This window comes from Candoia aspera, chromosome 3 (genome assembly GCF_035149785.1).
Source record: "Candoia aspera isolate rCanAsp1 chromosome 3, rCanAsp1.hap2, whole genome shotgun sequence".
Classification (NCBI taxonomy): Eukaryota; Metazoa; Chordata; class Lepidosauria; order Squamata; family Boidae; genus Candoia; species Candoia aspera.
The window spans coordinates 187149660-187176933 of NC_086155.1; the positions used below are offsets into that span (position 1 = coordinate 187149660).

General features: G+C 35.9%; 1 protein-coding gene across 3 annotated transcripts in view; it reads left to right on the forward strand.

The window, feature by feature from the left end:
* Positions 1 to 27274, forward strand: part of VPS13B (vacuolar protein sorting 13 homolog B) — a 385119-nt gene that overhangs the window by 81300 nt on the left and 276545 nt on the right. For all 3 annotated transcript variants that reach the window (XM_063299549.1, XM_063299547.1, XM_063299548.1), the window contains exons 18-19: positions 8526 to 8660; positions 11617 to 11790. In XM_063299549.1, coding sequence (XP_063155619.1) covers positions 8526 to 8660; positions 11617 to 11790 — 309 coding nt within the window. The remainder of the gene's footprint in view (positions 1 to 8525; positions 8661 to 11616; positions 11791 to 27274) is intronic.

Sequence of the window (27274 nt, forward strand, 5' to 3'; positions counted from 1 at the left end):
TTTTTTTCTGCACATATACAGTCTTGCCATTATTAATTTTAGTCTAATGACTCTAGTTTATTCAGCCAATAATGAGTGCTTTTTAAGTTGGAATTTCAGATTAATTTCCAGCTATCAATATATGTTACAATTATTATTTCCAAACTGAATTTGAATTGCTGCTTACTAAATATGTATCAGGCATTGATGTTTATTGGCATTCCTGTACCCTTCCAATAGTCTGACTCTGGGCTTGATACTTAATTTGTTGGACACATTTGTAGTGAAGTATGATTCAGTTTAGGGAGCGTTTAATATGTTCTGTGTGGACATTGTGCAGATGTTACAGATGAGAGAAAAGCAATAGACTTCGTTACTAAATAATCTTAGTAGGCACAATCCAGTATTCATTAATTTGAGTGGGCGAGTATTTGTTTGCTGGATCTTCTTAATTAGAATTTATTTGCATGTGACTCCATTCTTGATGCTGCTAGGGGAGAAAAAAGGCCACCCTTTAAAAAAAAAACACTTTTCATAGAGAAACTGAAAACACAATTTAAAAAAAACGGCATAGGCTGTTGGAGCAATATCCCAGTGGAATTCAGCTGTTCATGTTGAGTGCAAGGTGGTCTTGCACTTCTGCACCTTTTCAAATTAAGAATTAAGTTAGTGCTTTAAAGGCAAGCACAATGTGAAATAAGGAATATTCTTAGGGTTTTGAAATAAGGAACAACTAAAGAGCATTCTAGTGTTATTAACAAATCGTAAAACTGGGAGCTTTCAGTGGGAATGGTGGACTGAATGGCTGTGCCCGCGGGTTCAGCGGGCAGAGCTGACCACGCGGTAACTTTTTTTGGGCTCAGGTTTTCATGAAGCCCAGAAACATTCTCTGGATAAAGGAGAATACCTGGAATCGTCCCATCTGTCCTCTGGATGGCTGCTTGCTGCCAGAAGTTCGCAAACAGCTTTTCGCATTCGACTGCTAAGAGCCAGATGGGAGGCAAGGATTTCATCACTTTCCAAGCCATGCTGTAGCCTTAAAGGGACATTTCTAAATCACCAATTTGTATTTTTTTTAAGTCTATGTACCCCAAGAGAGGCTTTCTACAGCAAGGAGAAGCTGGTTCTCTTGATGCTTAATGTTATTTTGGGGATTACTTAATTTTTTTTTTTTTTTAAGTTTTGGATTTCATTTTCCTTGCAGATATAAAGGAGGATTGAGAGTAAACAATTGTCTTCCTGTTATTATTTTTGTATTAAATTTGAAGATATTAGCATTTTCCTACACAATCAAATCAGTTGATTTGAAACTTTAGCTTTCTGTTTTCACTTTCCCTTGAGAACTGTTTGCTATCTCACTTTCACTTTATGTAAACACACTTCAGAACTCTTCCATATCTTTGACTTCTGTTGGTTAAGCTCCTAGGGGGCATCATAATCTACTGCGTGAGATATGGAGGATTTCAAACAGATTCTTTCTGACTTCTACCAACATTTTAAACAGATTTCTTCTGACTTCTATCAAGCTTTTATGCAAGATACCCAGAACATTGTGGAAAATATGAGGTCTAAAATGTGACATCAGGTTGGGGGTGTGGTGGATGAAATTGAGGAATTTAAGAGTGATAGAAAGGTTTTTTTTTTAAAGACTGAGATTGGGACTTTTATTGAGATGCTGGATGAAGATTGGATAATGGAGTTGGAGAAATCTAAGGGAGATTAAAGTGGAGTGTTAAAGTGTTAACGTGGAATGACTTATAGAAATAATGTGTTTTGGTTTAATAGAGAGTAAGAGATTGATTGTGGAAACTTTTGTATATCCTTGCTGTTAAAAGTTGGAAGCCACAACTCTCTGTAAATTTGAAACGTTTTTCTCTTGTGTTTCCGTACCTTTTTAGTTTTTTTTTCTTTCTTTGTAGTTTTTTGTTTTTCTGTAGTTTTTATTCTTCTCTTGAAACTTAATAAAGTTTACTATAATGACAAATCATAAAACTGGTAAAACTTCTGTAAAGAAACTAAAGTCCATAGTTATGTTCTAAGTCTACTTGGTGCTAGCTGTTGGTTTCCTACAAAATAGAAATACAAATGATTTAAATAAAGTACCGGTGGGTTCTATGGTGGTATGTATCAAGCAGATTTGTGTGTTAGATCTACTTCCCAGTGAGGATGTTTCAGTAGTCTCAGCCAGGAGAGCAGTACAGCTGCTCATCCATCCTTTATCCAGTCCTGTCCATGTTTCTGGTCCAATTTTCTTGACTGAGCAATTGTTCTGCTTTACTGTCCATTACCTAAGTTAATTATCATGTAAATTAATAGGAGGTTTGGCTTGGTGCTAGGGAAAAAGGAACTTCTGAAATTCTCCATCAAGTTTCTGGGCAGAAAATTTAGTGGTGGATTTCTCTGAATTTTCTTCAGGGGAAGGAAGAGTTCTTCAATGATTTCTCAAAGTCAAAGTTCTCCTTATTGGTGACAGTAACACCATTACGAAAAAGCCCATGAGAGAAATTCCCGCATGATGTGTTGTCATACTTTGAGATTTAAGTGAAGAATACAATAGTCTACTGATTTTATAAAGAAAGTAGCATGCCTTGATCACTCATATCTCAAAGAACACTCTACAGTATCAGTGAAGATTTACCTGAAATTATCTTTCTCTTTCAAAGATTTTCTAAAGCAAATTGTCTGTTGCCAAACTAAGTGAGAACTGCTGGTGGCGGCGGTGGGGGGGATGGCAGAGAATGTCTCTGCCCAGCACTAGTTTGGCTTTGTAATCTATGACTAAAAAGCCCAGCACTAGTTTGGCTTTGTAATCTATGACTAAAAAGCTAAATTCCATCTGTTCATCAGTTGGCCAAGGACTCTGGGAATCTGTTCCCCTCTTCCCAGGAAGTACCTTATGGCAAGAGAAAGATAATTCTGGACTGGCCAGAGAAGGAGCAACCAAAGAGAGCTAACTTCATTACTTCCTAGCTGATGTATACCATTTGCTTAGAGCAGATTTTAGAGTTCCTCTGATTTATTTTGCCCTTATTTTCATAGGAAAAAAGAGTATATTCCATCATTTCACCTGTTTGCCATTAAAATATACCCTTAATTTTTGGCCTTGAAGAATGGAAATGTTTCTGCAGATTCAAGTTTAATTCAAAGCTGACAAAATTTGCATTATGAATATGAGATTTTACAGGATAATTTTGCCTTAATTTGATGTCAGAGCAAAGTCACCATTCCTAAATATTGGTTTTATATGTTTATATCAAAAATGTGCAAATTTCATGAATAAATTAGCTGATTTGAAAGTATAGAAAAGAGGAAAATGCTACAATAAACATGGCAAAATATAATACTAATTTAGTTTACAGTGATTTAATAATATATAACTAGTACATTTAATGATAGCACTTATCAAAAACTATCCTCTCCAGCATGAAATCTTTTTTAGCATTTTGCATATAATAAAACTTATTTTAGATATACAACAACTTTTGTGTTATATTACAAACTAAAAACTTTCACTATTTTTCTAGCATTCAAAAGTTTTTTTTTTCTAAGTAGACATTACATAAAAATGACACAATCCAGAAGCTATTTTGGAAGGCTAGGATAATCATAAATTTGCCATCCTTGCTTTCCCAAAAATACTAACTCATATTGTTCTCTCTGGATTTTAAACAGCTGCCGAGGTTTTCATTATGCATTTGATAGAACACTTGGCTTGCTTGGCTACAGCTGTATGCTTATGTACCATGCACACCTGCAGAGGCAGCCTGACAAATAGCAGCAGTGTGCACGGTACAAAATTACCCTGGCAATGCTGCAAATAAGGATGTTTCTGTGTTTGAAGTCCATATCTGTGTGAGCATGAGATGCCAGCTGGGGTGTTTATGTTGCATTGCGCAGATGTAAGACTGCCAACTGATTTTATACCAAATAAAAAGATAATCTTGTATACATCCTTGTTGTCAGAATTATGAAGTTCTCATTATGGAATTATGGAGTTCTCATGACTCCATTCTTTTAAAATAAAAATCAGTCTAAAAATAATGAGGAGGGTAAAAATATTGTTTTAATTTTTTAATGGGCATCTTTTTAATATATAATTATTAGGTGGATAATATTACAAGGATTTGATTTATTTTGTGCGTACAGCTTTTTTCCTATAGGTCAGCATCCCTTGCTGAATACATTTTATGGGCTCTAAAATGTGAAAATGAGATGTGCTCTGCTTCTTTACTAGAAAGCTTTGCCTTCCTATTGTCAGGAGTATAATTTATAACAGACTGAAATATCTGAAACCAAGCAGTCACAATATAACCATTTAGCGTTTTATTTTAATAGAATAATAATTTTAAATGTGAATTATTTTTCAGTGAATAACAATACAGCATCTTCTTTGAATGAGGGTATAAAATTAGTAGTATTAAAAGAAGTCTTAAATTAGTAAATATTAGTTAAATTGTAGTAGATGTTAATAGCCATAGCTTCTTTAGATACCTGATCAGGTTGTGTAGTAAACAAGTTGTTTTAGCTACTTTTTTCCTAAGAGATTTAAAGTATCTCTTAAATATAGTCTGTGTTGAATCTGAATGGGCAAAGCCATTTGGCTGAAGAACTCAGAAGATCTAACACTGAACGTGAGGAAGTATTGCTTCTATCAGATACTTAGTTTTGGAAAAGATACGAGCTTAAACAATCACTGCCAATAGTTCTGTAGTTTGAATAGGAGAATGTATATCTTCATGACGTATCAGAACATGATTATTAGGTTGAGTATTGATAAAAAAAAGAATTATGTATAGGTATACTGCATATCAAGCCATTGCTTACAGGCAGTATTTCTTCCAGACTTTCTGAAATGTCATGCCTATCTTATTTGGAAGGCATTTCCTATGCTGCTGTTACACTGGACTTGTGTGTTAGTTAATTGGCAAAAGTTCCAACATTGTCTGTAATTCTGTATGTATGGTACTTTTTCACAAGTATGCACAAAATTCTATACAGGCAGTCCTCACTTATTGAACACAATTGGGACTGGCAACTCCATCACTAAGTGATGCAGTCGTAAAGTGAAGCGTCATGTGACTGCACCAGACTTAGAACATTAGTTCTGGCTGTGGTCATTAAGCACATCACATGACCGCAACTTGTGACCTCCTGTGGCTTCCCCATTGACTTTGCTTGTTGAAAGCTGTCTGTGAAGATTGCAAATGGTGCTTACGTGACTGTGGGATGCTGCGACGGTTGTAAATGCACGATGGTTGCCAAGCACCTGAATCACAATTGTGACTGTGGGGATGCTGTAATGGCTGCAAGTTTGAGGACTGGTTGTAAATCTCCTTTTTCAGCAGCATCATAACTTCAAACAAACTTGCTGAATGAGCAGTCAGTTAAGTGAGGACTGCCTGTAAAATAAAAGCAAGTTAGAAAGTGATGCTAAAATTCATTTATCATTATTTTCTTGATCAAGAGTCTATACAGTTTTCAAATACCTGATTTAAATAGAATTTTGGACCTCCTGTGTGAGGTTATGCTGCAGTCTGTCATTTATTTAATGGTAAATTTAACTCTTCTAAAAGATTTTTCATTTCAGACGTAAGTTGCTCTTCTACATATTGCACATATATACAGTAGTTGAAAGTTGGCTCTGGCACATGCGTCTTTCAATAATATTGGGCTGTAATTTCTTCATATCGTTTGGCTTATCAGCAGCATATGCCATCAGTCCTGTAGTGCTTGCTGAAGTCAGCCACAGCTTACCAATTCAGCTGCAAACAGGTGAACAGGCAGAAAGTAATTTGTGCAGCTTGGTGAATGTCAGACAAAAGAGCCACAATCTGTAGTTTTAACAGACTGCAAGTCTTGCATAAGCCAGACAAAAAGGAGTTCTACAACTCCAAGGTTAACATATTTTCCTTTGTGCCATTTATGTGATTTGTTAAAATTGAAAACAATGAATGTAATAAATTTATAGAAATAGGTGTTAAGATGAAAGGAAGGAGATCAGTAGTATACATCCTTTTGTTCAAAATATAGTTGGAAATAATACAGTTTTGTGAAGTTATGAAGTGATTCTTCATAGCTCTGAAAGCCACATCTGTTAAACAATATGTTATAGTATAGCAAAACTTCAGATTTTTTTTAAGTAAAACAAATAAATTGGGGTTTCGTATTACTTCTTTAAACTGGAAGGACCTTATGTTGTATATTTTATCAATAGTAATTGCAATTGAAAATTTAGAAGCCAAATAGGAATGTTAGTAATTTTTTAAAAATTGAAAAAGAAATTCCTGGAAGCTAATTTTATCATACTAATAGTTTATACTTGTGGTGATAGTAGGTATTAATAATAATCAGAAGCAGAGAAGCTTCAAATTACGTAGCATAATATGGAGAGGTGAGCGCTAAAGATCAAACCCAAAGTGTAGAAATTCATCACAAGACCAACTTTAAAGATGTCATCAAAACACAGTAGCATTAATGTGGAAATACAACTGGGTAGGGCATGTTGTGTGCCCGGCAACAGATATGACGAAAATATGACATTTTAGTGGCGCTATAACTTCATACACCCAAAAGGTTAACCCCCAAAAGATCAGAGAGACAAAATACAGAAAAAACTGGAAATACAGAAAAATCCTGGAAAGAAGAACCAGGAAAAGCTGGAATACTATGGCAATGGACTGTATTCAATACAAGCATCTGTTAGCATCATTGCTTTGGGAGGCGAACCTGCCCAAAAGAATATGATCAAAATATCAAAATATTCCTTTTCTTCCACAAACTGGCGTTTTTCTGATAGTGAAGTGACCCATTCCAGGCCACTTCAGTTTGCTGATATCCAGAATGCCAGTGTTCAATCCTGAAATTTCCACTCTGACATTGCTGTCTTGATTCATAGTTCTGATATTCCACTTACCAATAGTATATATTTCTCTGCAATACCAAGTTTCCCTTTTCCATCTAGGCACATCAGTAGCTGGATGTCTTGTCTTCTTTAATCCAGCCACAACATGAAACACAGTGTTATTTGTACTTGTACTTTGTTCTTCCCCTTCTAACCTGAGGAGCTTATCTTCCAATATCAAGTTGACATTGTCCTGGTTGTAAATGGCCATTTATTTGCCTGGCAGAATATTTGAGGGGGATGCCATTTTCAGTGGATCGTGTTTGGTCTAAGCCAGAGTTTCTCAACCTGGGCCACTTTAAGATGTTTAGACTTCAACTCCCAGAATTCTGGGAGTTGCGGTCCACACATCTTAAGGTGGCCCAGGTTGAGAAACCCTGGTCTAAACACTTGTCTATGCTGACTGGGGAATTCTGGGGGTTGAAGTCCATACCTCTTAAAGTTGCTGAGGTTGAGAAAAACTGGTATAGTTCTTCCACATCCATTTGAGATGTGGAAGCCTCTTTACCACTTCTAAGTAATGATCCATGAAGAAGTGTATTACATAGAGAACATTAAAAGTAATACTTTAAAAAGAAAAGTCATGTTTATCCATACCTTGAAAATGTGGTTGCATTGTTATGAATTCTATCAATGTTTAAGGATCTGTGAAAATATACATATGTAAATGCAAATCTTTCCAGACCCTTTTCAAATTTTAGTTGCAGTGTTTCCTTTCTGAAATTAAAAAAAAAAGTGAGAGTGAATAAAGTAATATGTGAACTGATGAATCAGTATTATTCTTTTGAATAATAATTATCATATGGTTAGTAAAATGTAATCGTTTCCTTTATGGAACTGCATTACATACCAAAGATTGCTGAGCCAACTGTAAACACAAGATGCAAACAAAGAAGGTTCTGTTTCAAACTTGATCATTTTTAAATCTTTCTTCCATTAAGAATCGGGATAGATTCATTTTTTTCTGTCCTTTTTATTTACTTTTTTTAAAACAGGTGCTGAAACTAATTATTGCCAATACAGTGAATAAGGGTAGCTTTGAACATAAAAATAATGAAATAATATGAATGGCTACAGCCAAATGTAATATGGGTGGGTGTTCACTGAGCTTTCCTGTGCAACTGTGCCAAAGTTCCACACTCCTGACCTGTTATACATCCCACTGTTACAGTTCATGTCTCTCTTCAGAAATTGCTGCCAGTAAGTGCTAAATTGTGGCAAATGGCCTCCTTGGATGTGGAGAGAGAAAAAAGAGACCACCAAACCTATTTTCACTTTTGACCTCAAGTAGTTTCATCATTGTTTTCATAAAAGGATGACAACTGCTGTTATGTGCTGTGCCACCCAGCTACATAAATTTAATTTATATTTTGTGACTGATGTGAATGGTTTTGAAGAATAATCTAATTTTTAAAAATTGGTTTAATGTACTAGAGAAACAAACCTTTCCAGAAGTCTAAAATGAGAACAAAGCTAGATGCAAATATAAAGGTATCCAGCTAATTCACGGTGCTATGTTTTGAGTTTTTCTGTGTAACTGAATGTATCAAAAGTAAATAATTATAATTGTATTTAAATATCTTGGTGAAAAATATAAATACATTGAATTCAGCAGGCTAGTACATTTGCATTTTTCTTTTATTAGGTGTGAAAACTAAGAATCCTCTGCCGAGTCTTGAGGGCTCAATCCAAAATGTTGAATTGAAGTACTGCAGCACATCATTGGTCAAATGTGCCTCTGGGACCATGGGATCAATAAAAATTTGTGCCAAAGCTCCAGGTACATACAGCTGGACCATGTAAAAATTTATTGCCTACTGTACAGGAGAGTTGGCCTTGCTTTTCACAAGGAGGATTACTGAAACAACAATGCAGTATTGTTCCTATGAATCAAATCTCATTTTTATTTCTCTTTTTGAAAGCAAATTTGGATGATGAAGCATTGCATCCTCAGTAACAAGAAACTTCTACTGCTAAGGAACTGTACATTGGTGATTACATATTGTAGAAAGTTTTAGCTCCCTAAATGCTAAGCGTAAAAAATTAAAATTATATCTGAAATGAACTTACTTTCAGCTGCAAGTGGCTGATTAACTGATTCCTGAACATTCATTATCGTTTCCATTAAAGTGATTAAATATTAAATATTAAGTTTTTATTTAAAATGGGATGGATTCTATCCTGTGTTAACTTACATTGTTTACAACTTCAGGATAGGAGACTTGATTGATTCATTGGATTTTTTTGGGCTGTATTAAGGGATTTTCTCTTCTTCCAAATATGCTATCATAGGTAGGGGGTCCTTCTGGTTTACTGCTGGATAGGAGGGGAGGACATGGAGAATGTAGGGGAGAAAACTGATGCAGAAGAGTAGGAGGTCAATGAGTTTTACTATCAATTTCAGTTTCAAATTGACAGAACATGCAAGCAGATTCTGATTGGAGACTGGAATGACAAAGTTGGAAATATTGAGGAGGAACATGTAGGTGGATTGTATGAAATGAAGCAGAAGAATAACCTGTCAATTTCTGCCACTCCAAGGATTTCTTCCTAGCTAACACTGTCTTCAAATAACCGAAAGGTCACTTATATATGTGGACATCACTAGATAGAAATCAAATTGACTATATGATTGCAAAAAGTAGGTAGAGATGCTCAGTTATAGCATCAGAGATATGGCTGGTACTGACTGTGGAACAGATCATAAACTGCTACACGCAAGTTCAGCTAAAAAAGAAGAGGAAAGCCAACCAAGTTCCACAATATGATCTGGAAAACCTCAGGAATTACTTTGAAGTCCTGAACCTCATTGAGAAGCAGAGGAACTGTGGAATGAACTTAAAGAAGTTGTTAAGGATGAATGTGAAAAGAGACTGCCAAAGATAAAGAAACAGAGGTAAGCAAACTGAATGTCAGAACAAACAGTGGAAATTGCCAAGAAGAGAAGCCAAGAAAGACAAAAATCTCAGAAAGTAATTTAACAAAGAGTTTTAGAGAATTGTTAGAAGAGTCAAGAAGCAGTGTTACGACATCAGTAAAGAGTGAAGATGGAAACAGAATGGAAAAATAAGGAAAGCTTTCCAAAAGATTCCTGAACTCAGAAGGAGGTTCCAACCTCAAATTGGTATGCTAAAGGATGCCAGTGGCTAGATAGTAACTGATTCAGGGAAGAGCAAACGAAGATGGGAGAAGTATACTCAAATTCTGTACAGTAAAGATATTAACAACTAAGATACCTTACAAGATATTCTCTACTTACAAAAGTACGTACTGGAAGATGAAGTTAAATCAGCACTCTGGTCATTACCAAGTTGGAAGGCTGTGAGAACTGATGGAATACCCCAGAAATATGGCAAGCAACAGAAGAAGGATAAATAGAGGTTCTAACCAAGCTATGCTAGCAAATCTGGAGAACAATACAGTGGTCAACAGATTGGAAGAGGTCAATCTATATTCCAATGGACCCCCCCCCAAAGGAGACTTAACAGTGTGTGAAAACTATCATACGGTATCCTAAATTTTGCATGCTAGCAAAATAATGCTTAGGATCATCCAAAACAAATTGGACTGGATCATCCAACACAGATTTCCTGCATGGAAAGAAATATGCCAGATGTTCAAACTGGCTTTAGATAAGGCCAAGGAACATGAGGCATTATTACTGATGATGCTGTATATTTGAAAAAGCAGAGAATACCAAACAGAAAGTATGTGCTTCATTGGTTACAGAAAGTCCTTTGATTCTGTCAGTAACATCGAACTGTGGAATGTGCTTAGAAAAATGGGAATCCCAGAACATCTTGTCTTCATGTGAAACATATACACATGTCAGGAAGCAACAGTACAGAGAGTACATGGCAAAACGTGCTCTTGGTGTGATCTTGGTTAGTTGACCACTCCTGGCGAGGGTAACAGTGGTGTTGAATTGCCTCCATTTGTACACGATCTGCCTGGCAGTGGATTGGCGGAAATAGCTTTATAACCATTTTCAGCCCATTGATCATCAACAACTGTTTTTTCAGCAGTTGTCAGAAATCTGGTTCATAGACCTCCCATACTCACATCTGATTATCATCCCATTGATTGAAACACCTGACTCTAATTTCCCCTTCAAATGAACTGATAATCCTAGAGGTTCACATACTTTTGCCACACAGAAGTAGGTACCTTTGGATCATCTTTCTCAATGAATAAATGCACAATATAATGATTTTAAGTCATTTGTTTAATTGGGTTCTCTTTATCAAGTTTTAGGACTTTTGTGGAGAACAGATCACGTGTTAGGTCATATTTTTGCAGAAATACTGAAAATTCAAAAGGTTCACAAACTTTTAAGCACCACTGTACTCTAAAACAGTTATTTGCATTTTAAGAAAGCTTTGAATTGTAGTTCACTTTATATTCTGGAAGAACATATATTTCTCATAGTTCATTATTGAAATACTACACTTTCAATGTATTTGAATGCAGTTTATTCCTATGCATTTTTATTTAGTGCACGTTTCTGAATGAAATGCAATCATTTTTCACCTATACATCATAATTTGCTCTGGATTAATTAATAAATAATATGTTTAACACATCATCATCAGCTTATGTCAAATGCCTTATTTGGGTATTACTAATAGAAAAAAGCTGTATTATCTGATTTATTTATTATAATATAAGATGCTGTGACTATATTCTATTCAACATCTCTTCCTTGAACTCTAACGTTGTTTTAACTATCTGTTCAGGTGATGGTGGAAAGGAGAAATGTATCCCTTTAATACAAGGTCCATCCGATACCAGAGACCTACACAGCAGCAAATGGCTCAAGGAAAGCAGAAAGCCAGAGTCTCTCTTTGCTCCAGATTGGTTAGCTTTCACTGTTCAGATCCCTCAGTGTAAGGATTACAGTTACAGTTCTGGTGAGTGTCAAACTCTTGGGGAAAAAAGTGTATCTAGAAGGAGAGGGAAGGGTTCTCTGAGCATCTAAGAGGGCTTCAAGAAAAACATGTGTTTCAGAAATTGAGATCCATTGCAATCTCAATGGAAAAGTTGAAATTGGGGCCCACTTTGGCTACCTCTTTTTCTTTCATTCAACCAAGGTTAGAGATTATCATGTGTATGCATCTTTCTAACTTCGTGCCACTTTATTTATTAAACCCATGATAGACAGATTGCTTACCAGTTAATACTTTTGATATGGACTATATCAGAAATGATTTTTCCTTTGTGATATGTTGGCTGATACATAATCTTTTAACTTATTTTCATGAAGGGTTTTTTAATTTAAATCATTGTTTTTCAGACTTGGCCACTTTAAGTTGTAAGGACTTTAACTTCCAGAACTCCCCAACCAGCATTCTGGCTGGGGAATTCTGGGAGTTGAAGTCCACACATCTTAAAGTGGCCAAGTTCAAAAAACAATGATTTAAAGGAATGAAATATTCTTAGGAACAGTTGAGAATGCTGAACAAATTCTGATTAGATATTCTGCTCACACTGCTTCTATGGCTACATAAACTTTTAAGAAATTGTATGGGAATTTAAAGCAACAGTTAAACCCTTTTCCTTATGATATCATAAAGAGGAAATGCCATAGAATACTCTTATTGGAACTGAACCAATACAAAACATGGAGGGTTGAATAAGAGTTTTAATTGGCTGGTATAAATCAGAATTTAGTTAACTTTCACATTCATTATATAGGTGGCCCTCTTTATTTGCTGGGGTTTTGCTCAAGCTGAACAACCATGGATAATGAAACCATGGATAATGGGATGTTGATAAGATACACTTCACACATAACGCAAAGGCCTGTTTGCCATTTCGTTCATGTGTAAAATATATAAAAACATTTAAAAATCCTCCTCCAGACAGAACCTTATACCAAAAATCATGGATATTCGAAACCCTTTACCATAGATAATGAAGTCTGGTCTGTATGTACTAACCACCAACTCACAAAACAGTGAGTAATGGAACCACAGATAACTAGGGCCACCTGTATTTTGTTTGCAGTTCATTATGTTGTTAAATATTGCATATTGAAAGCTGCCTTCACTATTTTTGTAAGGAACAACTTATCAATTCAGTGAGGACATACAAAAAAAAAGACTTGTGTTCGTGCCAATTCATTTAAACATCAGATGTGGTTTAAAGACAGTTAACACTTAGTCCACATGCTTCTATATTTCATATTTCAAAATTAGCTTGATCTCTCCCCCTTCTGTTCTTTTAAAGGGTAGAATAGACCAGAAAGGATATAACCACAATGCTACAAATTTAGAAAAATGTTTGACCTCCAGAAAGAATTTTATAATAAAGTGATAAGCCAATTGGAAAAAACAAATTGAGAGCTTGCAAAGAATGTCCTTGTTCTTACTGGCTCATTTTATAACATCTCAATCCTATTTTTCATCCCTCAAAAAGAGCCCCCCTCCAATCTGCCTAGTACAGTTGTAGGGAACAAGATGTTGCTGGGAGCAGCACCAGGAACCATGACCAGTGCTGAGGGCACTTAGAAGTAACATGTAGAAGATCCACAAAATGCCTGGTCTAGTAGGAGGTCCTGTTATAAAAATGATTTTATTTTTCCTTAGCACTGAAGGTTATGTTTCTTTAGCAATGGGTCATTTAAATTTGTTTGCAAATCTTAAAGCACATATAGGATAAATAAAAATGGGTGAATCTATAGGCTGAAATCTATAGGCCAAAATTAAAGAAATTGCATTATACATTTCTGTAATTTTTTTCAATGCAGCTGAGCATATTTTTCAAAGAAATGCTTTTTTTTTAAAGTATTTATGGGAGTTGCAATTGTTTGTTTGATTTAATCATAGTTTTAAAAAGTTTTGGTATGGTAGGATATTTCATCTGCGACCTATTTTCTTCTCCCAAAATATATTAGGAACAACTCCTTTACTGAAGTCTGCAGAAACATAAATTACAACAGCAACAATGTTATTTGATACCTCCATATGTTGCAGAGGTTAATTTTGTTCAGTGGGGTTAATTAGAAAGGAAGAGATGGGCATAAAATTCCTGGTAGCTGCTTCAATCTTTTTTTTCCCCCATGAGTGTTGAAGTTTGGATGAATGAAATTGTCATTTTTTTCTATTCAACTTTTGGTCAAAGATGCGATCAATTCTAATGGAGTTTGGTCTGCGAAAGAATGATTTTATGTCACTAGGTTATACAGTACATAACAGATGCATCCAAACACACACACACAATTTTAAAAATACTTTATCTTGGAGATTTTAATAAATACAAAAAACAGCCAAGGACATTATAGTAATTAAAGACAATTCACATTTATGGTTTGGGCATAAAGCATAAAAATTATACTCATCTATCTTGTTACATTTCCTCTTCTCTCCCTGAGGATTTAACTCCATACTTTATCTGTAATTGTTGCTGGTTTTCTATCATGTTCCCACTGGATTTCTGCTCCACAAAAGAAAGAAAGAAAGAAAGAAAGAAAAATCTTATCCTTCTGATGACAGAACTTGCTTCAATGATTTCATGCTCTTAGCATTTTTGTTCACGGGAATTAGGAGCAAAATGTAACTGCAGCTGAACATAGCATCTATTTTTGTAATGTTGAAGTTTATACTTTGTTATTGGAGCTAAATGAAGAGATACAGGTGTTCTCAAGCTCAGTCTGTTGGGATTTCTTGATGGTTAAGGCTTGCATGTGCTTCCAGAGTCAAACAGCAGCTGTGAGACAAGGATTTATGCTTTTCTCAGAACTTTGGGATTTTAAAATGTTACATTTAATCATAAGCACAGAAAGAGAACAAATGTTAAAGACGTTACATATACAAGTTGGAGATTGATCTCTTTTCCATATGAGTTAGTTGTGGGAATAGAGGAATGAAGTTGTCTTTAATCTTAATATGAATAATTTTATAAGGATTATGATATCTTCCAAAACATGGTCATCAGGATATTTCTACTGCGGCACAGAATAATTTTAACCTTTTCTCATTTTCCCATATATTCCCATAATTTTATTTTTGAGTGCCTGGTTTCAAAAGAATCGCTATAATGTGGTATTTTGGATATTGTTATGTATTGAATTGTATTTAATTCAACTGGGAGCACGGTCAAACCTCAAAGATTTTTAAGCTCCATCGAATTTAAGTAGTTAAGCAGATATTGATCTGTTCACCCCCAAATCAGCTGGGTTTAATTTATTTTGTAATATGAAGCAAAATTGAAAAATCATTGAAATTATTACACAAACCTTGCTAGTTATAATTACAATTTGATGAGTATATTGTCCATTCTCCTTCAGGAGTATAATATGATCTTCGAAATAGCTTTTCTGTCACAGGAAGGTTTATAAATTGATTCAAATGTCAGTGTGTGAAATTATGTTGATAAAGCATTTCCTAACGCCAGTTGGCACCCAAATATTCCAGGAACAATGGAAAGTGAACAGAGCATCCTAAAATAATAAAAAAGGTAATGATAGCATTAACTGTATCCAGAGATCTGGTGGAATGGATAGGAGTTACTGCAAAATCTCAGTAACAATCCTTCTTGCAGAATTTTTTTCCTACTGATAGGGAGGACATTCCATCATTTTGTGCACACAGGTGCATGTACAGAATCAGTCACTCTCTGGAGGAAAAGTGCCTTCTGATTACCTCAATTTTTCTAAACTATAATGTAGCACCAGCTCCTGATGACAGGGTTTAATTATAATTTTTTAAAGGAAAACATTCCCTGAAATCCCTAACATAAAATGTTAAGGAAAAAACATTCAAACTGTAATTTTTGGGTTATTATGTATGTGTTCTGACATGGTACATTACTGAATTAGGCGGTATATTTTGGAGTTGCTATTAGAGACGTTTATGGGGAGAAGAAACTTCTTTTCTGATTAGGTACAGGTTCTTCTCTTGCCAGATCCTGTGGGTGAGGTCATAGATCTATATTTATGATGTAATATTCTGTTCCTATGGAAACAGTGAGTTAGCAGACGTAGCATTTTAGATTTATAAGAATTAAATTGGGGTATCAGAAGTAATGAGGCCAAATACTGTATAGTACTTTAAAAATAAAATCTTGCCAGTTTAGGAAGAATAGCACACTTAATATTTATGTTATAGCTATTCAAAAGATTTAGCTAATGTAAGGAATTCTAATATCCTTTTAAGTAGTTTTTACAAGTATATGTTTTTTGTACTGTGTAAATTTATTTTATTATTTATTATTCAAATTTTGTTACTGCCCATCTCCCCTAAAAGAGGGACTTTTAAATGGGCTTTGGATGCTTCTGAGAACAGTCCTCCCCACTCCTCCCACATAATAGACTTACTTCTGCATGTGCATGGTTTTCTACTTACAAACATGTTACATTCCAAGAGGCTGCTTGTAAGTCTGTTTTGTTCGTAAATCCAGCCAAGTATAAAAAATACGCGCATATACAGTACAGTTCTTACCTTATGGAGATGGTGTGTGCTCATCCTCCAGAGTTGATATGGCACATTTATCCACCTTCCTGAAGAAGTGGTTCAGCAAAGTGTGGGTGGTAGCCTTCCTCTTTTCCTCATAGATGATGCTGTAGTAGTGAGTTGCATCATGGACAGCTGCAGAGACCTTGGTGAAGTGCTCAACATTAGAGTCTTGCATCTCGAACCATGACAGCGCTTTCTCAATCAGCTGAACCCTTCTGCCATCAGCTTGCTCTGGAACGTCTGGTGGTTCAGTCATTTCTTCTCCCTCTTCCTCTTGTTTTTTCTGGCTTTCCAACTCGAAGGCTTCATTGGACAGTTCCTCATATGTAGAATACTAATAGCTCATCAAAGTATCTAATAGCTCATCAAAGTCCTCCTCCAGATTGAGCTGAAACTCCTTGCTGAGGGCAACCAAGTTTCTGACAATGCCCCATGACTCCTTTTCCACCACCTCAAACCCTCAAAAGTCATGAATGAACTGAAGGTACAGATGTTTCCACAAGCTGCATTGATGTTCTTGATAGCCTTGTAGATGTTATCAGATTTCCAAAACTGGCACAAGGTCATCTGGGAGTCCCCTTTGGTTGCCTGAACCGCCTGCCTAAATGTATGGTGAATGTAGTATTTCTTGAAGTTTGCTATCACCCACTGGTCCATAGGCAGAAGGAGGGAGGTGGTGATTAGAGGCAGATATGCAACCTTCATGTCTGGATGGAAATCGTCCAACTAAGGTGGGTGACTCGGGACATTATCCAAAATGAGCAGAATCTTGAAGGGGATGTTTTTCTTGTGACAATAGCTCTCCACTTCTGGGATGAAATGGTGGAAGAACCAGTCTTCAAAGATGATAAGGTGACCCAAGCTTTCTGGTTAGCCTTTCATACAACAGGAAGTGCGCCCTTTGCTATCTTCTTAAGAGCTTGTGGGTTCTTGGAATGGTAGATTAGCAGCCGTTTTAGGTTCACCGTCACCAGAAACGTTGCCACCTAGTAGGACAGCCTATCCTTTGCAACTTTGAAGCCTGGCATAGTTTCCTCCTTGCTGATGTATGTTCTGTCCAGCATTTTCTTCCAATAATGCCCCATTTCATCCACACTGAATATTTGCTGGGGCAAATAACCACCTTCCTTGATGATGTCTTGAGTGTTTCTGGGAACTCCTTGGCTGCAGTCTCATCCATGCTCACCACATTGCCACTCACTTTCATGTTATGAAGATTCTCACGAGCCTTAAAGCACTGGAACAACCCACGACTTGCAACAAATGCCACTTCATCAGCATATTCACCAGCCTTCTGTTGCAAGTCATGGAATAAGCTCTTAGCCTTCTCCTGGATCAGCATTAGGCTAAGCGGCACATGCCTCTGATGCTGATCTTCAATCCACATGCTGACCAGTCTCCATCTCTTCCATCACTTTTCCTCTCCTCATGCTTAATTTCATCGATTGCATAGGTACTGAACTTTTCACATATTCTTTGTTTTTAATGATCATACTGATCGTGGAACAATTCATGCCATAAATACGTGCCTAGGGTTGGCCATCTTCTCCCCCCATTCAATTTTCTTTAATATCTCCACTTTTGTTTCCATCGTGATGGATTGATGCTTCTTAGCACTACCCCCTTCCCCATTATCACTCTTCCGCTTCACTGCAAACATAGTGTAATTCACAGTCACTACAACACACACCACAAAACAGCATCACAACTCTGTCCAAAATGGCTCACACTCAGCCTCCCAATGCATGTACATATGCGGCGCCCTGTAAACTAACCCCTTCCTGCCTTCTCCCACCTTCTGGGACTGCCTTCTCGAGGTTGGAGTTGCGGACAGGTTTGTTCATATTGGTGAAAGTTCGTAACTTGGAAGTTCCTAAGTAGAGAACTGTCTGTACCCATCGTAAATAAAATATTTTAAGTTCTTCCTATGATAATTTTTTACTTATCTTCTTGATTTCTGTCTTGCTTTTTGATTCGGAAGAACCCCTAAGACAAGTTTTTCAAGATTCTTTTTACCCTTTTGATACATCACTTTCTTCTGAAATAGTATGTTCCTCCTCCTTTCGTTCCTGGATTGCTTGCATTTGGGCGGTCCATTGTTTTGCTGCTAGCTCCTGCTGCAAGTCACATTAGTGACTTGACTTCCTAAGGCTGTTGTACCTTTTTTCAGGCTTATGCAGAATGTGAGGGTCTGGTCTCTGAAGCACAGAGAGTTGTTGTGGTTGTACAAGATTCAAAGTGCTTCTTCTAAGTCTCCACGGTCCTAGTCCATATAAGGTCTGGGTAAGTTGTGCAGCTTTACCAGAACAAAGAGGCAGGAGGAAACAGACATGCATATTACTTACAGATATTAATTGGAGCTGCAGATAGATATTTTTGTAAGATTTCTTCCAAAATTCTTCTGTGTTTTTTTCTCTCCAGAGTTGCAGTTATTAGAGGAGCAGAGTTGGAATTTTCTCTGTATCATTTTCCTATAATCGAGACAGTACTTAAGTATTTATTATTTATTTATTTTCTATCCCGCCTTTATTATTTTTATAAATAACTCAAGGCGGGGAACATACCTAATACTCCTTCCTCCTCCTATTTTCCCCACAACAACCACCCTGTGAGGTGAGTTGGGCTGAGAGAGAGGGACTGGCCCAAGGTCACCCAGCCGGCTTTCGTGCCTAAGGCAGGACTGGAAGTCACAGCCTTCTGGTTTCTAGCGTGTTGTGTTTAGACTAGGTTTACATACTAGGGTAAGCTATATTGTGATTTGTTTGGCTTAACATGTTATATGAACCCAGCTGATTGTAAACATAGTTTATAACTTTTTGTAACTTATGTAGTCTTTCTCGGGGTTTTTTGTTTTCTTTATGAGATTGATTTGACTATTAGAAATTTTTTTCCCACTTAACTTGTTTTGCTATCTAAAAAAAAAAACATTATTTCAAACTGCCTGTGTAGTGCTATTCCACCCCTACCCCCCATGGCTCTGATTTTCCTTTTGAAAATGTGTCAAATGTAGCAATAAATCTTCATTCTCAAATAATCAGCCTTTTGGCCTCTTATGTTTGGATGCACAGCATTTAGTTGATCCATGTCAATGCTGCCAAAATTTCATGAAGCAGGCATGCTGTACTTTAACTTCTAACCTTAGAGCCTTACTCGGGGAATGGCTTACAAATAGTGATAGTAGCTAAGTTGGCACTGGCTTTAATACAATCAAACATTAAACAACTCTCAACTTCAATAGCCTTGACACCAGAAATGTCTGTTACAGATTCCTGAATCCAGAGAAGGGGGGAAACATGAGAAAGAGACTCAGAGTAACTCCACTTATATATTTAATTACGCTAAGTATAAGTTGAGCTAGATAATTACTTTGGCAGGCTTTCAAGATTCTGTTACAATACCCTACTAGCAATAAAGATATTTCCAATAATCCAAGTGGGACAGGATTTGCAATAGATTTCAACTAATATTCTCAAACCTTTATATCTGCCTCAGAAGGAGATATAATGGAGTAATCTATTGGATCTAAGTCTCCACTTAAAAAATCCTCTCTCCCTCTTCAGAGTATGGATACTGAATCCCCTGTGCTTTATCCAGACACAACTAGATCAGATTGCTTGTAGTATTCGATCTACTTTGTCCTGCACAGTGACCCAGACTGAACAAGTAGCAATTGCTCTCCATTCTGTTTCACCATCATAAACAGCATTTAGTAACTATTACATTATAACTGATCCTATAATCAGAATCATCTCTTCCAGAGACAGTGCCCCTCTATGACTCCAAATTACCACATGTGCCTAAACCCATTTTTTTAACAGTTAAGGAAATTTTGTGTTAAGTCCAGCAAGAGTCTCAGTTCTTTACTGTCAAAACCACATCTGCCTGTCAAATCTGACCAGTTGCAAGAAGGACTGTATCTAGTTCTTTTTCTTGGCTCTTCCCCTTCCATTTGTATGTTGGGTAAATCTGTAGGTTGAGTCATGGCAACTGGATTTCTTTCTTTTTGGTTGAAACGTTTTGCTGCTTGGACAAGCAGCGAAACGTTTCAACCAAAAAGAAATCCAGTTGCCATGACTCAACCTACAGACAATTCTACCTGGATGACTGAGAATCTAGGTGACCTGTCTCAATATGCAGGTAATTCTTGGTTAACAACCACTCTTTCAGCAACCGTTGGAAGTTATGTTGCACAATGAGTGGTACTTATGACTGGTCTTCAAAGTTTTGGCCATCCCAGCACCCCTGTGGTCACATGATCATAATCTGGGCACTTTTCAACTGTCCTGTACTTAATGACAGTTGCAGCATCTTGCATTGTGTGATCACCATTTGCGACCTTCCCTGTTGGCTTCCCGCAAGCAGAGCCAATGAGGAAGATGGCAGGGGAGGTCACAAATTGCTCTGGTAAGTCACTTGCACTCCTGCAGCTTTTTCCCCCAAGGAGCCCAGCTACAGCTCCCGCAGCTTCCCCCCACCTGCACCCCACATCCAGCAGCAGCCCCGCCTCGCCATGCTTGCATGGCGCCTTAATGGCTGTAATGGTATGTGAGAAAGACGAGAGATGTGGCAACGAGGTGCTGCCTAGGGAATAGTCAAATAAAAGACGGCATAGCCCACAGCTGCATAATGGGTGAAGAAAGAGGCTCAGAAAGGACCCTCCCTAACTGCTGAGACTGTAAAGGAGATGGCAGGAGATTTGTACTTTCAGACTTGCAAGATTCTGTTAATGTAGGATTAGAAGTAGAATTAGCTCATCTGGTCATTTTTCTTGTCCACCTAGGAAGGCTGACATCAATCTTGCAATAAAACTAACATAAACTAATGGAGGGAGGGAGGGAGGGAGGAAGGAGCTTCTGATTTCCTTTGCAGGAAATATAAGTACAATTACAAAATTAACTCTTAATCTATGATTACAAAAACTAACTTTTTTGTTATCAATTTTTTTTTCTAATCATCAAAACCACAAGTCATAAGTGCATTTTTCAAAAGTGAAATGATTTTATCTTTAACATCCATTCTTCTACTACTGAACTAAAGGGATTGGATTGTAGCAATAAATCTAAGGGAAATGGACTTTTACATAAAGATCTGTTTGGTCGACTGATAGTAACATCACTTCATTAATGGAACTAACCAGTTTTATTTCAAGTTGCTGCTCTTTGTCAACTGCACTTTGAATATTTGTGAAGTATATGCCAGTAGTGGTGCCCTACTTCTGGCTTTTTAAAAAATAAATACTAATAAATTGCAAGTTACAGCAGTTTGCACTATGATTGAAATTCTGTTAGATGATTATGTTGCCAATCCTTGTATCACACATAGTTTCTTCTGAGACTGTAATAGTGAAATGAAATATTGATTACATATGAATATAACAATAAAAAGTAGTACTACTTTATAAAAAGTAGTACAGGCAAACTTCAGGTTGGAATTCCACTTCTCTCCCTCTTTAGTATAGCTGTGAAGATGCAATCAGAAAGCTTTACTTCTAGTTTTCAGTAAACACACTTTGGCATTATGCCTGAACTCTGCACTATGGTTAATCTTGATATGGTTTATTGAAACACATTGATTTCACAACCCTAGGTTGGATTTGTTTTCTTTCAGGAAAACATAATGAAGATTTTTTGGGGGTGGGCGAGTGGGGAATGGACAAAAAGACAAACTGCCATTAGTCAACTGAGCATGTAATGAAAATTTCCATTTTTTAAAATTTAGGCTATGCTGGGGAAAGGAGGCTTTCAGAATCTGGCTATAATGATAAAGTATAGCCCAGATACAACCATTTTGACAACTCTTTTTACCTCTTCAGGAAGACTGGGTAAAATATAAATATAAATATATAGAAGAGCAACCTTTGAAAGGAGGTTGGGGAAATTGCTATCAAATTTCCAGGCCTCTTTTTGCTTGCTGCTAATTGTTAGTAAATAAGGGTGCTACTGCAGTTTAGTATATGTTTATACAAACAGTGGTATCTCAGCAGTTGTCTTAAGAATTGTGTGAGCTATAATTTGGTTTCCAGCTGTTACAGTATGATAGATACCTGATTATTTCCATAGAGAAAACAAGGAAATGCTCAGGCTTAACTGTTGGGACTATGAAAATGTTATATGCCTTTAACTCCAAATATCTGCAAGTAGATGACAGGAAGGAAAGATAAAACTGACTTTTTCTCTGGTTCTGTGCACCTCTAAAAGCAGCAAATATTTTAATACACAAATATGTGATTTGCTTAAATACTTAATATTTATTTATTTATTTGTCAAATTATATGGCTGCCCATTTCACAAAAAGTGAGCAGCGTACAACAATTAAGTAAAACAATAAATATATAAAAACAGTCATTGTTAAAAATACAAAACAGTCATTATTAAAATGTTAAAATATTAAAGAATACTTTAAAATTGTAAAATTAATGCAAAGCTAATGTCCTGTTAATATTTGAACTAATGTTTATAGAGTCAAATGCAGCATATTTGTTCTCAAGAAGAAATTAGCTGACCTTTAATACATAAAATGCTAATCTTTGATGATTTAGAAGATTAGACATTTCCCAAAGAAATTCAGGTTTCTTAAAAATCTTAAAAGTTAATTCAGGAAACAATCTGAATTAACTTACTTCTCATGTCTAAAATTTATACAATGGAGGCTCAGTCAATAATTATCATTTTTAGCTATTATTAGTAAAACATAACAAGAGGCAATTGCCCTCTTCGAAAGGGTTAGCTTAGCAGAAATGTGGATGCATTTGGAGTGAAACATCTTTATCAAGTTAATGCAAGACACAGTCATGCCCTACTTGAATTACTCATTTATAATAGCTGAGCAGCAGCCTGCATGTGGACTTTGAAATCCTGGGAAAATAGGATGTATGCCTGCATTTTGAAAGTCTTTGCTTAAAACAGCTGGAAAATGTTCCAGTGAGTAGTCAACTATTAGCTGTTGCCTGCAGTTTTCATCATCAGGAAGATGTGCTCAGATTAATTACTTACTAGATTCATTATTCCATTGTCCTTTCTTTGTGACTATTGAAAAATATAAGTGACTCCTTCACTAACTTGAACCTAATTATAGTTGAGTTTGACAGACGTCACTTTTGACAAGCATATCCAGAATAATATCCAGAACACACAACATTTTGACAGAAAACTAAATATGAATAAAACAATGAGCTTTTTGGAGTATTTGGCAAATAAATTTATTTTAATCAAAACAATATAATTAATATACACATATTCTTTAACTAGAACAATTTCGTTTGATATCAAGAGATACCTCTAACATAATTTGTACTAATGTAGAATGAGAACCAGAAAAAATAATCCTAAAAAGTTGTCCAAATAGTGGGTGGCTTTTGTTTTAGAATCTTTCTCCACTTATTTTTGTATCTCTAGAGGGATAATATTATAACATTTAATTGGATTGCTCTTATGGTAAAAACAACAAACAAAATAAATATATGAGTTAACATTTCAGAATTATGACGTTTTGTGATTATGTTTGGTCTAATGACATTTATTATTATTTCCATTTCCAATTTGCATTTTGTGTGATTTAGTTTTTCACAGTGCACACACGGGTTGCAAACAACACTGTTTTATCTAAGGACAGTGCTGCTGTTCATATGCTTTATGCATATATTCAGGAGGTGGGTATCATTTCAGGTGGAAGGAATATATATATGCTCAACATTAATAAAATCCCAGATTAAAATTTTCAAATCACTTAAGCAATTTCATGTAACTGGAAAAGGCCCAATTCTGGAACCCTACAGATGAGTTCTATGTTGTGCTAAAACTGCCTTTGATATTAGTGAAACTGTTACAAAGGTCCCAGGACAAATTCAGCTCACCTTCTCCAGGCTAAGGAGAACAAGAGTATTGTTTCATCAAAAGTTTTCCAGGCGCAAAGATGAAAACATTCAGATTTTGCTTGTGGATGCGATCTAAGAAATACAATGCAATGGGGAAAAGATAGGGGGAGGGAACGGGGAGAAACAGATTCAGGCACTCATTTATTGTAAAGATGTGCAATACATAATAAAAATTATTTAATATAAATAATGCAGAATATTTACAGGGAGGACTTGGGAGGAGCAATGAAGAAAAATGGTCACTTCTTTGACTGTATTTGTTACTATTGCTGTTCCTTTGTCTGCTTGTTCAGTGTTTCTGATGAAGAACATGCCTTTACTGCAGTTATAGATGCTGAGGTTTATTTAGTGTAGCCTGGCATATGGATAGATAAATCAGTCTATAAAACAAACAAACAATAGGGATAAAATTCTGGAGCATGGAGAATGAAATATTTGTTTGTTTATTTTGCCAGAAGCTTAATCCCATTGTCTCTGAATTCTACTTAAGTATTTCTTCAAGCAGCATATATAAAAACTTGGCCTTATACAATGTGCTATATTATTTCTAGGAGGTTGCTAACAACTAATCCTAAGTAGAGTCAAAATAATGACCCCACGTAAGATAAAGTTTTAATCTCTGTTGCCTGGATTATCCATATTCTAAAAGTGAACCTGATTCTGACGTGTTTACTAATTAATCTTGCTGGCTTAGCCCAAGGAAAGCAACCAGCTCCAAATCTTTATGTGGTACAGCAAAGAAGAGGATTCAAACTTTGGTAAAGTTTTAGTGTTTTCATTGGCAACATTACTTTAAAGAAGAACTATATATATATATATATTTTAACTAAATATCATTTTATCTCTTCCAAATTTTACCTCCGGTGTTAAAGTATATAAACAACAACAGGAAATAACCTTAAAATGTGAATTGGATATGTAAAAATGTTGAAGCAATGATTATACAGTGATTGTACTGGATGATATAGCAAGAATCACATTCAAACTCGATGCTTAATTTACTTTTACTCCTGCCATTCTACATTTATTTATATGCACCTAGATCTTATAAGATATGCTTAACATTTTGTTTGGCTCAAGACCAACATTTAAAAATAATCTATGAAAAACAAAAAAATTGTTAAGAGTTGAAGTAAATATTATTTTTGTCCTATGGGTTTTGCATATTTTATTATTATTATTTTTTGCTCAAAGATGCAATTCTGTCCAGATTATCTATAGCTCTTGTTATATTGTTATGCTTTGGATCAAAAAGAAAGATAAAACAGCTTGAGTTAACAAGCACAGAATGATTTAGAGTTTGTATGTATGATAGAAGGGAGCCGAAGTTAGACTTATAGTGAATAATTCTGAGTAGTTTTCTGTGCCATTAGCGGAACAAATTAAACTTTCACTGGTTGACTGCATATACCTAAACATTGTAGTGTGGGAGGATTATCAGCCAGTTAGCTCTTTTGGTTTATTGGCAGCAGAGCAGATTTAGACCAAATTTTCCCATGGCAGAGGTACAGTTCTCAAAATTCCAGAAGTTGAACTAAGAAATTTATGAACTGGTATAAAGCAAATTACTGAGCAGCCATCAAAGTAAGCATGTTATTAATTGAAAATGTATTGACTTCATCTTCAATGCCAGTTCTTTTTGTTTTTTTCTTTTGTTTTTTTTTTAAAGATTAACTTACAGCATTGGCTTTGAAATCTGTGTGAGGTCTGTAGCATAAAATCTTCAGTTAAGCTGTAATTAATTATCCTAATTAAACAAATATTAGTAACAGCATTCTTACTCTGGAAAAGCAGTAGTCATGAGATCAGTACAAATACCTAATCGAAAGTGTGAATCTGGATCTGGTTAGAATTAAATACAACATGGGTTATCTTTGATCTTCTGAGAAACTTGGGACTCACTAGTCTGAGTGTCTTGCTGACAGCACTTAAATGCCTGAAACTGCGTGATGCATAGCCTTCTGGGTACTTACAGTTAACAACACATAATTTATATTGCTCTACAGACAATATATATTGGCAGATTATAGATGAATCTATGGCAGCAAAAATATGAAGTGTAGTTTTCCAGCTCAGAGGCTGACATGAATTCATCATGACATAAACTTAAGAAAATTCTACTGCATCAACAGTACTGAGCTCCAAGCTGAGACGTTTACTGGGTCACCTCCATGTGCCTGAAGGGTGCTCTGTGATGCTGGCTCAGCTGATCTGGCTTGCTGACAATTATTTCTTTCAGAGAATGGGAGAAGGCATAGGAGAATCAGCTGTCTTCAGCTTGGTGCTAACCCAAAGATTTGTTGATGAAGTAGCAGGAACATTAGGGGAGATGCAATGTAAAGCTGGAATTTTTGATATTGAGGGAAACTAAAACTGAGTGTAGTTGATGCATATCTTGTACTTCAATAAAGCAGATTTTAATATATCAGAGCAATGATAAGTAGCATTCCATAGCAGGAGAAGGTAATAGAAAAAGAAAACTTGCATAGATAGGCATTCCTAAAAAAGCAATATGATAAGCACAGTTGCAAGTATTGCAAGGAGAATAGATCCAATGTAGCTTCACTAAAAGCTTAGAGAAGATCTGAAAAAAATAATTTAAAATGACACATATAGAAGATGGAAAGGGAAACAGATCAAGGAAGAACACACAGAAACAGCTTATATAGATGGTATAAAAAAGTTAAAGCTCAGACTCAGTTGAGATTGGTAAAGGATGTTGAAGATGCTACATTGAGATAAAAGTGCATCTTCAGTTGTATTCCAAACAAAAGGAAGCAAAATTGATCATTATACCAGGTGGTCCATGAATATTACAAAATGTTAACAATAATAAAGAAGAATTTTTATTTTGGCTTAGTTTTTTCCAACAAAAATTTTGTGTTCCAAAAAATAACCAGGAAGAATATAGAGCAGAATTGAAGCTTGAGTTTGTTAGAAATATGATCAGGGAATACCTCTTTCCTTTGAATGAATCTAAATCTCCAGGGCCTAGGATACTGAAGGAAACCCTGTTCAGGATGTGGAATAGTAGATTTTTTTTAGTTATAGGAAGGCAGATCCTGG